Genomic DNA, 13,654 nt, shown 5'->3' with positions numbered 1-13,654 from the left:
TAGAATTACCTGTGTAAGCTATTTCACTTATTATACTGCCTTTAAATTCATGTTTAAAAAATCTTGTTCATATACAACTTCTGACAATCAGTATTTTGTAAAACTGTGAAAATATATACGAGTTATTCAAAGAAAAAGTTCTTAAAATTCTAAAATGTTATCTTCCTTCAAGAGGTCTAGCGTGTCAACTTTAAAATTGCAGATGCCAACTAAGGGATGTCACTCCTCACGCGGTTCTACAAGAATTTAGTCATTGTGCCCCTGCAGTTGCTGACCTTCAATACACCCAGGAAAGAATTCAGGGATGAAAAAAAATGTTAGAACAGGCCCTCAGGTACTTAGGAAATTCTGATGAACCTGGATTCTTGCATCTTCTCCCACTCAGAAAAGCACTAAAGCCATTAACTAAGATCCCTGCTCCTGGTGGCCAGCAGACGCCTGGTACCGAGATGTGCGCCTGACCACACGTACCCCTTCACCAACACCACATACACACCGACCTGCCCCTTTCGTCTGCGCCACGGTTTCTCAGAGTCACCCGAGGCTGCGTCCCTGGCTACAGCCCTCAGCAAGACACGGAATCAACTCAACTCATGGCTCTTACATTGTGCGTGTTTTTTTCAGGGAGGCACAGGTTATAGAAATCGGTGTTTGGGATTTTGAGAAAAGCTCTTTTTGAAATTCAAAAGTTAAAAATAAAATGAATGGTGCATTTTTTTCTAAGAAACATTATAAATAATTTAGGGAAATATTAGAATTTCACAGCTGTTCAGGAAAAATCCTATTTCCCGAAATAACACTTTACACAAACATTTAAGACTTTCAGATCAGCCATCAACCCCAGATTGCTCCTGGCGGGCTGGCCAAATTACAGCGTGGTCTTTTAGAAGCCAAACCCTGGAGCCGACACGGATTGAAGAAAATCCCGTTGCAGGCTGAACAAAGGCCCTGGCAGAAGACTCTTAGGTCTATGAACTGGGAAAGTAAGTGAAAATGCCACCAAACCCAAAGTAGTGGAAGAAGCCAGTGTTTGCAGCGAACGACAACGGAATATTTGTTTGCTTATTCCACTGAGACGCCTATGCATATGTAAGCAGGCTCCTAATTTAAATCCTGACTGGTCTCTCAGATTGCAAATTGCTCCTTTATTTTTCACTAGTCAGCTTTCCACGCTCATTTAGGTTTCATTTCACCTCTGTAAAATTATTGGGGAAGTAAAAAATATATAACATAATAAATAACAAGACACCACTGAAAGTGAATCAGTAGCCCTGCTGTGGACTGACCTGGGTTCCAGACCCAGAGGCCGTATACCATCTTATCTCCTCAAACATGGACAACCCAAAGCTCTACTCACCCATCCGTAAACACATGTACACATGTACACACACACACTAACACAGACACAAAATAAAAGGAAAAACAACACACAGAGTGCTGTTCCAATTATCCACCGCTGCGTTATCAAAGCACCCCAAACTTATTGGCTTAACACACTAGTATTATTTCTCATGGTGTTGTGGGCTGTCTGGACTCAGGTGGGAAGTCCTCGGGTTGGAGTGAGATGGAGGCTGGGACGGACTCATCGTAACAGCCGAGAACGCAGCCAGCAGCGCTGTCCGAGGGCCTGCACAGGCCCCTCCTGTGACCCGGGCGTCTCGTTTCACGGGCTGGGTTCCTACAGGGAACATCCCAAGAGCAAATGCTCCCAGATACTCAGATGGGAACTTCGAGAGTTCTTACGAACTAGCCTAGGAAGTATCAGAATGCTACTTCTGCCATATTCTACTGGTCAAATAATCACTAAAGCCAACCCAGAGCCATGGGAAGGGGACTCCACCCTTTCATGAGGGAGAGGCACAATCACACTGCAGCAGAGCGTGTGAGATGGGAGATATTAGTGTGGCGATTTGGGGAAAACACAATCTGCAGTAATGCAACAGGACATCAGAAAGTAAAGGGGAGCGTGGATTAGGCTGGGAATACCATCAGATTGGACATTCCTTACCAGCTGTATGTTTTATGGAGCTTTCAAATCCTATCTGTTCTCTGCATTCTTTTAATCAATACACTAGAAGCTTCAGACAGAAATTTACTACAGCAGCAGCATGAAAGCACACTTTATTCCTAAGTTACGAATAAGAAAGTGGCAGAATAGAGAAAAAATTCTTGCTGAAATATAGTCTTACCTTTAAGACAGTAAATCCAGGTAAAATGTGTAAAATCCAAAAATCTAAATCAAAATGTCTTCCTATTCTTGTTTATCTCTTTTTTTTCTTCTCTGCTTATTATTTTATTTTATTTTATTGGCCACACCACATGTGGGATCTTAGTTCCCTGACCAGGGATCGAACCCACAGCCCCGGCACTGGGAGCACAGAGTCTTAACCACTGGACTACCAGGGAAGTCCCTTGTTTAACTCTTTTTGATAAATCATGTTTTCGGTTACTAAATCAGCAAAAGGATAATAATTAATTGCAAGGACTATCTACTTTTATCAATAGTCCACAAACTGATGGTTTCACAGGACATTTAACAAAAATCAATTCCAAATTGTGTAATGTCTTTGGAAGAATAATGTTTCTAAAAAGTTTCCTCTAAAACCTATATTTTATTACATTATCCATTTAAGATGTGTAGCTCTTTTCGTGAAAGTGCTGAGGTAGACTAAAAATAGGCATGATGTAAAAATTCTTAAAATGACTTTGAAAATGCAAGGGAGAGTGTGTAAGCAGAGCTGGGAATTTGCTATTGGCAGCAAAGCCTTTCAAAGGAGAACTGCCCATTATTCAAGCTGGTAAATTGTTAAATTGTTTAAGTTCACTAATCAAAGGAAATGACAAAATCCACGAGAGAAACAAACATTTTTCTGGAACTAAACTACTGATACTATCTATACAGCATCTCCTTGAGTATAAAATGTGTATAAAGAAACAGAGGTATTATCTGGATAAAACAGCCTGGGCCAAATAAAAAGTATACACATAGAACTCAGAATTAACTAATTCTATCATTTGAAGACTCTTTACTGATTGCCTGTTATATGCTGTCCCTGGTACTCAGAAAACTTAAAAATTATTTCAAGAAAAGCAAAAATATGTATATTTAATAGGGAGTCGCTCTTAATAATGTATCCCACTGAGAGGCCGGGAGAGACACCCCCCAAGGAAGCCCTCCTCAGAAGGATGGGAGTGGATGGAGGAGACCAGCCTGACGCGTGGCCAGTGGTCTCCCGCGTTACAATCTCAGTAGCTATTTCACTGTTGCCTGAGAGCCTCAGATGGAAATATTAGGACAAATATTTTAAAAGTTTCAATAGATACAAGTAATGTCACCTGTATGTTAATGAATAAACAGTAATTTGCCACGCCCACATGAAGAAGAAATTGGTCTAGAGTGTGTCTATTTGTCTATATTTCAATCTATAATCAATCTGTAAACAAAGTTATATAGCCTCACTCAAAATGGATTTTTATCATTCTTAATAAAAGAATTAATCTTGAGCTATTGGGTATTTGCTTCCTATTTTTGTATAAACATCAAATATTCATTTTAAAAAATGTTCTTTCATTCCCAGATAATGTCTGTGATGATACCATCATTAAGAGACTACACACGACCTCTGGTCTCATGGCATTTACATTCCAGCCCCAAACAGGAAATGATCTATGGTGTGAGACCTCCTATGGGTGAGGAAATAGATGTACTGTGAAAACATGAGAAATGTCAGTTCCCTGATTCAAATAGGGTAGAGCCAGGAGAGAGGAGTGGAGCCTTCCTGGAAGAAGTAATTTCTCACTTCAGGATGAAGAGGAGAGGTCCAGGTGAAAAGGAGCAGGAACAGTGTTCCAGACAAAGGGAAGAGCAGGTGCAAAAGCTCAGAGGATGGAGAGAGCAAGTTTAAAAAAAAAAAAAAAAACGTTCTGGAAGAAGTCCTGTTTGGCTGGGTTGGGGGAGAGTAAGAGGAGAGATAGACGGGGATGTGAGTAGTTTCAATTATTTTAATTGCTTTTTACATTTTCAATGAGCAATTGGGAATCACTGAAGGGTTTAAGCAAGTAACTGATGGGAGGAGATTTATCTGCATTTCAGAAAAGTCACTAGTTATAGAATGGAGAGGAGATGGAGGGGTCATGCAGAGAGATGGGGAAACCGATCCATTCTGTATATAATGGTAGACTGTCCCACGGAAGGGTAGGGAAATGAAGAAAAGTGGTAGGATTCTGAAAATTCAGTACTTATGACATAGAGTCTAAGGATTTAGTGATTGGTTAAAGTCAGGTGGTGAAAGACAAAGAAAATCTTCTAACTATCCTTAGAATAAGCCCCAGTTTATCTAACTCTTTAAAGTCTACCATGAAGAATGTTTTATTATTTTATGTAATGAAAAATGTCAATTTTTAAATGCGAGCTAGGATCTTAAAACAATTTAAGAAAATCAGTTGCTTTATTTCACAGTCACTTTTACAGAAAAACGGTCCATTTGTTTGTAATTAGCCTACTCATAACACAAATATCTACTTTTAAGAAAAGCAGTATGTTAATGTAGCCAATTTGCCATTAAGATATTTAATTTCAAAACCAGGAAAAAAACAATTCAATCAAAAATAGACAATACTGATGAAAACTTTACAGTATTCTAACTTTCCAGTTTCCTCATTGTTCACACTTGCACCAAAAGAAAAAAATAAAATAAAATCGTGTGTAATTTAAAGGTATATTAACTAAAACTGCCTATTGACTTTGAGGAAAACAGACTCAAGACTATTTAAAATAATGCTGCCCAGGGAAAATAAAAGGCATTAACAGCCATTAAGGCAAGTCACAAATATTAGTCATCATGTAATGTTAAATTTTCTAGTAGCCATGTTTAAAAAAGGAAAAAGAGCCAAGTGAAATTAACATTAATGAAACATTTTTATATAACTCAGTATTTCCAAAATTTTATCATTTCACCATGTAATCAACATAAAATAGGTGTGAGCTATTTGCATTCTTTTTGAAGCCTGGTGTGTGTTTTACCCAGAGCATGTTTCACAGGCTGAGCATTCAAGTGGAGACCACCCTGCCGGGCAGGGCAGCTCTAGAACAGGAGAAACCGCCAGGAGCTGCCCATCCTCTGCTGTCCCACTACACACTTAGCAGTCGGTCACAATGAGTAAAGGGTAAAAAAAAAAAAAGTAAACCGTTTGTTGACACAAATGTGGCCATTGACAATGTTAAAATTAAGGGAGAGGAACTACAACAGAAACTTAGCTGAGGTGACAGCAATCAACAGAAGTATTAAACATGGAAATGTATTCAAAACCCCCAAATCCCAAAATACTTTCACATCTCAAACTTTAATCCATGTAAAGTAATCCATTTAAATACAACCTGTTAAAGGTTAATTTAAATATCTCCTGGCAGCTACTTCATTTGGAAGTGGCAGCTTTTTTGGACACCAGTAGTTTCGTAAATCCATGGCAGGGACCACAAACCAGTTTCCATCTTGATTTAATGCTGTTTTTAGTTTATAAGAAAAATGTCACTATGTAAACCACCAACATTTTGATTAAACACTACAGTTCTTATTTTGGCTGTTAAATCAATAATGCAGCTGGATTGCAAGTAGTTTACATTCCCCCCAAACTGGGCTCCGGTTCAGCTAGTATTGCACTGACATCATTTTCCAGCAAGATCTGGCTGCTTTCAGCTGCCAGTTTAGAAATATCCTTTACAAACAACCACATAACACTCAATGTTAACACATTTCAAGGAGAGGGTCTAACAAATGCCTGTGCTTAAAATAGGACAGTCAATCCCAAAATAGTCTCCCACCTAATGTGTCATTTGCTAGTATAATAAAAAAAAAAAAATAAAGTAATTTTAACAAGAAGACAAAGGCCTTTAACGACATTATTTATCTTTGACTTCACCTGAGACTGACTTTGGAAGATTTCCTATTTTCCTCTCCAGAGTAGATTAACTAATATGTAACCGGGAGCAATGATTCTCAAATTTGTTTTGGTGGCAGGCGCTTTCTCCGAAACAGCGAGCTTCAGGTAGAACATCACAGATACTGATGTACTATTTAATTACGCTATGCAAACTCGGAGTGACTTACAAGTAGAAAATAAGCCTATGTTATATACATAAAACCACAGCTACTAGCACAAAGAACTATTTTTTAAAAGGCAGCTGCACAGATCACAACATGTTGAGTCTTTCAGAGACCACTAGTTTACAACTTGAGTATTCAGCATCAGTACCAAAAATTAAAGAAAAAATATGAAGGAAAAATGCTAAAATGTATTCAAGACCATCCAATAATTATTATTTTACGTGAATTAGGAAAAATGTCACTATGATTCCATTTCAGCAGCTAGACACTCATCCAGCTGGCTGAACAAAAGGATTCTAGAGACTACATTAGAAAATCAAAAACTCAGAACTTTTAGCTCCAGGACCTCAAACTGCTCACCTGCAGAAATTCTCTGACATTAGATCCCAGCACACGCAGGATTGTGTCATAACCAGATTCTTGACAAAAGACGAAAAACATCTTCCCAAACATTTGGAGGATTTCTCCAGCATTGAGATCTAGTTTATAGATTTGAGAGGCAACAGAAAGAAAATATATTAGAGATGGAAAACTGTTAGTGGGAGGAATGAAGACAAGTGCATAATAAAAAATGTTAAATATCCTCAATTTCTGTGCAGAGTGAACAGATCACAGGAAAAACATCTGGCCAGGAAAATACAATGATATCTGAGAAGACAGCATATTGACGTGTTAACAGGGTAAGTTGGTACTTACAGCAAAGAAATTTCTCAGCTTGCATGACAAAATTTTGAGCTTTTTTAAACTTATACTTAAGGTATAACCTACTTTTTCCAAAAAATACAGAAGGATCTTGAAAATCGTCAAGAATGCACATGATAATATTGTGGTGCACCATTATTTTTCTTTATATAAATATGCATATTTAATAACTCGGTTGCATATAGTATGTACCCTAAGATCCTGTGTTTTTCTTAATATTCAATTATTAATACTTCCTAAAATTTAAAATTTTTTCTTAATATCAATTTTAATCACTATTTTAACCAACACAGATATGCAACAATTTCACCAATGCCCGCTTGTTCAAAATGTAGGCTTTTCCAATTTTTGATAATGTAAGTAACTCTGAAATGAAAACACCCATAAATCTTAATGTTAATAAATCTAATCATTTCTTTAAGAAAAATTTCTAAAGGATTTGAACATTTTTTTAAAAGATTTTGACTGATGACGCAAAATTATTCTCCAAAAAAACTCTTATCTTACCATCAGATTTTAAATGTGTACGATTTCCCCTTTAACTCTACCCTTGACTACACTAGATATTTAAATTTTTTTAATTGCCAAATTTGTATAAAAATTATTTCACATTTGTGTCAATTTTGATTACCAATGAGGCAAGATACTTTTCTTATTAACAATTTACCATGCTTTTTTCTGGTAATTCTTGTACCCTGCAAAAGGTAGCACTTGCTCTTCTAGCTATACTTGACAAAGCTAAAAAGCATACATCTAGTCTGTCCAACCTGTAGCCTAGCTGTAAATTAAGAATCATGAAGATGTGAGATACTACTCTGAGAACAACATTTTTCCCATGAAGTTTTTTTTTCTTTTGGACTTTGCCTTCCTTGCATGAGTTTTGTCTAATGCAGACCTCAGTTTCTTGTTTCTTTTACCAATACCTAATAAAACCTGTGATTACAAAAGAGATTTGGAGGTAATATTTTCTGCATTCTACACTTTTGTAATTACTGTGCTGTTGACATGGCAACATTAAATTATTATTGCGTTATGAACTTATTACATTAACTATCAATACTTTTTTTCCTTCCTCAACACATGGCTCTTTGTGGGGAGGGGCAGAGAGCTCCTCTCTGCTCTAAAGAGTCTGTGAAAAGAGTAGTGGGACTCAGTGTGGCCTGAGGCTAACGTTACACGTGCCTGTGCCCCGGCCGGGGCTGGGCAGCACATGCCCTGCACAGCTCACACCACGACCTCGGGCCACGCGTGCCTCTGGACGTCTACGGTGGCTTCAACCAAAGAAGGAGAGTCACATGTAACTCACTGAGGACTTTGCTTGCGGCAGCAACCAGATCATACGTTTTAGAATCTTCGTATATTATTCGGACAAGAAACTGCCCTTCTTCATCCAACTGTGCCTCTCTCCTAGAAAACAAAAACAAGACAGACAAATAAAAGAACAGCTACAATGACCATATAAGAAATGGCTGCATATCTGGAACAGAATTTACTTTTGGCAAATTTGGTGAAACCAGTGACAGGTACCTAAAAGTCTAGTGATTACAAAGATCTTATTTCACATCCCCCTCCCCAAATTAAAAATGATATATTTAAGTATGTTTTAACAAGATTAACATTTGTATAGTACTCTAATGCCCGATACTATACCTGATATTAAATAGAATCACGAAATAACTTTTGGTTAAATTAATGGGCAGCAAATATGTGTTGAGTCCCTCTATGTGCCGGGCACAGTTAGAGGCACTAGGGACACAGCCTTTAGTAGGAGAGAGTACCAACCTCTTGGAACAAATGTATTCTAGGAGGGGAGAGAGAAGAGGCATAAAACTAAGATATAGCTAAGATATATATATATATATATATATATATATATATATATATATATACACACACACACATATATATATAATAATGGCAAGTAGTTTGGAGAAAAATAAAGCTGGGCAAGGGGGTAAGGGACTCAAGTACGACAGCCGGAAGCATCACTGAGAAGCCGGCAATGGAGTCAAGCGTGAAGCCTCTCTGCAGGGAGCCCTGAGCAGCCTGGGAGCCCCGGACGGGGGAAGAGTAGGTGCAAAGTGCTGGCAGGGGCCGTCCAGGGCACTGGAGGAGCGGCCGAAGCTTCAGTGAGGGGACGGATCCTGGGGCTGCACGGAGCGCGGATGGAAGGCATACAGGATGCAGAAAGGTCACAGCAAGGACAGAGCAATGTCACAGCAAGGACACAGCAAAGTCACAGCAAGGACAGAGCAAAGTCACAGAAAGGTCAGAGTAATGTCACAGCAAGGTCACAGCAACGTCACAGCAAGGTCACAGCAAGGACAGAGCAACGTCACAGCAAGGACAGAGTAACATCACAGCAAGGACAGAGCAAAGTCACAGCAAGGAGACAGCAATGTCACAGCAAGGACAGAGCAAAGTCACAGCAAGGAGACAGCAATGTCACAGCAAGGACAGAGCAAAGTCACAGAAAGGTCAGAGCAATGTCACAGCAAGGTCAGAGCAATGTCACAGCAAGGACAGAGCAATGTGACAGCAAGGTCAGAGCAATGTCACAGCAAGGACAGAGCAATGTGACAGCAAGGTCAGAGTAATGTCACAGCAAGGACAGAGCAATGTCACAGCAAGGACAGAGCAAAGTCACAGCAAGGAGACAGCAATGTCACAGCAAGGACAGAGCAAAGTCACAGAAAGGTCAGAGTAATGTCACAGCAAGGACAGAGCAAAGTCACAGCAAGGACACAGCAAAGTCACAGCAAGGACAGAGCAAAGTCACAGCAAGGAGACAGCAATGTGACAGCAAGGACAGAGCAATGTCACAGCAAGGTCAGAGCAATGTGACAGCAAGGACAGAGCAAGGACACAGCAATGTCACAGCAAGGACAGAGCAATGTCACAGCAAGGACAGAGCAATGTCACAGCAAGGACAGAGCAAAGTCACAGCAAGGACAGAGCAATGTCACAGCAAGGACAGAGCAAAGTCACAGCAAGGAGACAGCAATGTCACAGAAAGGTCAGAGTAATGTCACAGCAAGGACACAGCAATGTCACAGCAAGGACAGAGCAATGTCACAGCAAGGACACAGCAATGTCACAGCAAGGACAGAGCAAAGTCACAGCAAGGAGACAGCAATGTCACAGAAAGGTCAGAGTAATGTCACAGCAAGGTCAGAGCAATGTCACAGCAAGGTCACAGCAACGTCACAGCAAGGTCACAGCAAGGACAGAGCAACGTCACAGCAAGGACAGAGCAACGTCACAGCAAAGACAGAGCAAAGTCACAGAAAGGTCAGAGTAATGTCACAGCAAGGACAGAGCAACGTCACAGCAAGGACACAGCAATGTCACAGCAAGGACAGAGCAATGTCACAGCAAGGTCACAGCAAGGACAGAGCAACGTCACAGCAAGGTCACAGCAAGGACAGAGCAACGTCACAGCAAGGACAGAGCAATGTCACAGCAAGGTCAGAGCAATGTCACAGCAAGGACAGAGCAATGTCACAGCAAGGACACAGCAATGTCACAGCAAGGACACAGCAATGTCACAGCAAGGTCACAGCAAGGACAGAGAAACGTCACAGCAAGGACACAGCAATGTCACAGCAAGGACAGAGCAACGTCACAGCAAGGACACAGCAATGTCACAGCAAGGACACAGCAATGTCACAGCAAGGACAGAGCAATGTCACAGCAAGGACAGAGCAATGTCACAGCAAGGACAGAGCAACGTCACAGCAATGTCACAGCAAGGACAGAGCAAAGTCACAGAAAGGTCAGAGCAACGTCACAGCAAGGACAGAGCAAAGTCACAGCAAGGAGACAGCAATGTCACAGCAAGGACAGAGCAATGTCACAGCAAGGACAGAGCAACGTCACAGCAAGGACAGAGCAATGTCACAGCAAGGACAGAGCAAAGTCACAGCAAGGACAGAGCAATGTCACAGCAAGGACAGAGCAAAGTCACAGCAAGGACAGAGCAATGTCACAGCAAGGTCAGAGCAATGTCACAGCAAGGACAGAGCAAAGTCACAGCAAGGACAGAGCAATGTCACAGCAAGGTCAGAGCAATGTCACAGCAAGGACAGAGCAATGTCACAGCAAGGTCAGCAATGTCAAAGCAAGGACAGAGCAAAGTCACAGCAAGGACAGAGCAATGTCACAGCAAGGTCAGAGCAATGTCACAGCAAGGACAGAGCAAAGTCACAGCAAGGACAGAGCAATGTCACAGCAAGGTCACAGCAATGTCACAGCAAGGTCACAGTAAGGACAGAGCAATGTCACAGCAAGGTCACAGCAAGGACAGAGCAATGTCACAGCAAGGTCACAGCAAGGACAGAGCAATGTCACAGCAAGGACAGAGCAAGGTCACAGCAAGGACAGAGCAATGTCACAGCAAGGTCACAGCAAGGACAGAGCAATGTCACAGCAAGGACAGAGCAAAGTCACAGCAAGGTCAGAGCAATGTCACAGCAAGGACAGAGCAATGTCACAGCAAGGACACAGCAAGGTCACAGCAAGGACAGAGCAATGTCACAGCAAGGACAGAGCAATGTCACAGCAAGGTCACAGCAAGGACACAGCAAGGAGAGCAGGTTAGAGGCCACCGGGACATTCAGGCGAGAAAGGCCCGTGACCTGAGTCGGGGTGAAAGCAGTGGAGGGAGGGAAGTGGCCCAGATCCCGGCGTACACGAAGGTTCCACATGGCTCGCTGATGAAATGGACGCAGGACGTGAGAGAAGGGAAGGACACAAGGATGACACTGCAGTTTTGGCCGGAGCAGCTGGAAGGACGTTGTCACCAGGAGCTGAACTGGGACAGACGGCTGGCCGTGGACCGAGGGGTAAGGCCCAGAGCTCCGTATTAAACACGTGAAGCTTGCAGTGCCCGGTGCACAGGTAACGTCTTCCAGCACATCCTCAGCGTATCAAGTGCAGTGACTCAAAATACACGCAGGATTAGTGGCAGGAAATCGCAGTTATCAGTTAAATAGCTGTCATGGTTATATATTTACTTTGATGGGATTTAGATTGTTCCTCTCAAACTAGTGTCTGAACGGGAGGAGAAATCCATCGTTCCAAACACTGCCTGCCCTGGAAGAGCACAGCCGAGGTCCCAGGCACCTTGTCCACGTGAGATGCACAAACACAGGCAGCTCAGGGAGGACATAACTGGGTGAAGTTTCACCACCGGGGTTGGGAGAGCTCCTCCTCACCGCCTGGCAGCCTCCTGCCTCCTCTCCCTCGGAAGTGGGGCCGTCACAGGGGCTGCCCGTGGCTGTGACACTAGGGTCTGCTCCAAATGGCAGCACAGCTTGGGTCCAGGGAGGACGGACATTTCTTCAAACACCCTGTGTTCTTCGGAGCAGTCCATTTATTTGCCTGCAGTTACACGTAACAGTGCATGTGGGGGGAAAGCATGACTGTGGTGGGCACGAAGACGTGAACTTCAGAGCCCAGGATTTCCTGGTTGAATGAACTTGGACAAATCACATAAGCATGTGAGCATTAAAACCCCTCTCTCTTGGGGGGAAAGAAGGATTGGGAGTGTGGGGTTAGCAGATGTAAACTATTATATACAGAATGAATAACCACCAAGGTCCTACTGTAGAGCACAGGGAACTATATTCAATATCCTGTGATAAACCATCATGGGAAAGAATATGAAAAAGAATGCATATATGTGTATAACTGAATCTCTTTGCTATACAGCAGAAATTAACATTGTAAATCAACTATACTTCAATAAAAAATTTTTTTAAAACCCTCTCTTCTAAAATGGGAGCAATAATATAACCCACCTTCCACAGCCATAGTGAGAGAAAGAGTGCAAAAGTGTGTTCTAAGCTGCTGAAGCATTTTATATATATAACTGGTGACCGCAGTGCTTGCCATGTCTATATATTCAAAAAAATCAAAGAGCTACATACAAGCTGTGAAACCCTCCCTTTGGCTGAACATACGCTGCTGTTAAATGAAAGGAACACATCTTCAAAACTTCAAGTCTTTTTAATACCAAAAGTCAGTGAAATATCCCCAAATTATGAAAATAGAATGTAAAAACACTGACTTATCTTTTGATAAATGCTATTGTGTAACTTACACATTCTAATTTCTAACTGTATAAAAATATAAAGTATATGAAATGAAAAACTTAAAAAAATCCTCCACTATCCTGAGACAACCACCGCTGGTATTATATTCAGGTTCCTTATGCTTGAAAATAACTGCGTATATAACACACACCAGATCATAATGCTTTAAAACCTCCTTTAGTGACTTAACTGTTTGATGGACATCTTTTCATGTCAATAAATATACCTTTCTATACCTTGACTACATAAAATTGCATTGGTTAGGCACACTGAAGTTTTAGTAGATATTAAATTCCTTTTATTTTTTCACAAGTCCAAACAAAATGTTGTGATGAACATCTTTGTAGCAGTATTTGTATTTCTATGTAAAAATTCTAGATTTAGAATTAAATTAAATTCTAATTTATTCTAGAATAAATTCCTAGAGAAGAAATTGCTGATTTGCAGGATATGGAGAGTCTAATTTTTCTCATTTTGTCACTAACATTTTATTATGAAACAGCACTGGTCTACAGATTGGAATTTTGAAGCCTCTGATTTAGGGCATTCTAATAAAATATAAATAAATTTTAATTAAATATATAATAAAGGACAAATTAACTCATGCTCTCACTATGCCCTATTCTTTTTCTTCCAACTGAGATAAATCAAACGACATAAGTTTTTGTAATGAACTCAGTTTCTCAGAAACAGTCACCAATTCATAACCGTTAAACAGAATACAAAGTTCTTCTGCACAAAGTAGAGAAATGG

At 40.7% G+C, this 13,654-nt stretch overlaps 1 protein-coding gene across 2 annotated transcripts in view; it reads right to left on the bottom strand.

Annotated features, from left to right (window-relative positions):
• GUCY1B1 (guanylate cyclase 1 soluble subunit beta 1) overlaps window positions 1-13,654 on the bottom strand; it is a 53,500-nt gene that overhangs the window by 27,104 nt on the left and 12,742 nt on the right. For both annotated transcript variants that reach the window (XM_057547211.1, XM_057547210.1), the window contains 2 exons: window positions 8,113-8,213; window positions 6,465-6,583 (listed from right to left, as the gene is read on the bottom strand). In XM_057547211.1, the coding sequence (XP_057403194.1) occupies window positions 6,465-6,557 (93 nt within the window). In that variant the 5' untranslated portion in view covers window positions 6,558-6,583; window positions 8,113-8,213. The remainder of the gene's footprint in view (window positions 1-6,464; window positions 6,584-8,112; window positions 8,214-13,654) is intronic.

Source organism: Balaenoptera acutorostrata, chromosome 5, assembly GCF_949987535.1.
Source record: "Balaenoptera acutorostrata chromosome 5, mBalAcu1.1, whole genome shotgun sequence".
Classification (NCBI taxonomy): domain Eukaryota; kingdom Metazoa; phylum Chordata; class Mammalia; order Artiodactyla; family Balaenopteridae; genus Balaenoptera; species Balaenoptera acutorostrata.
This window is presented reverse-complemented; position numbering and strand designations above follow the sequence as displayed.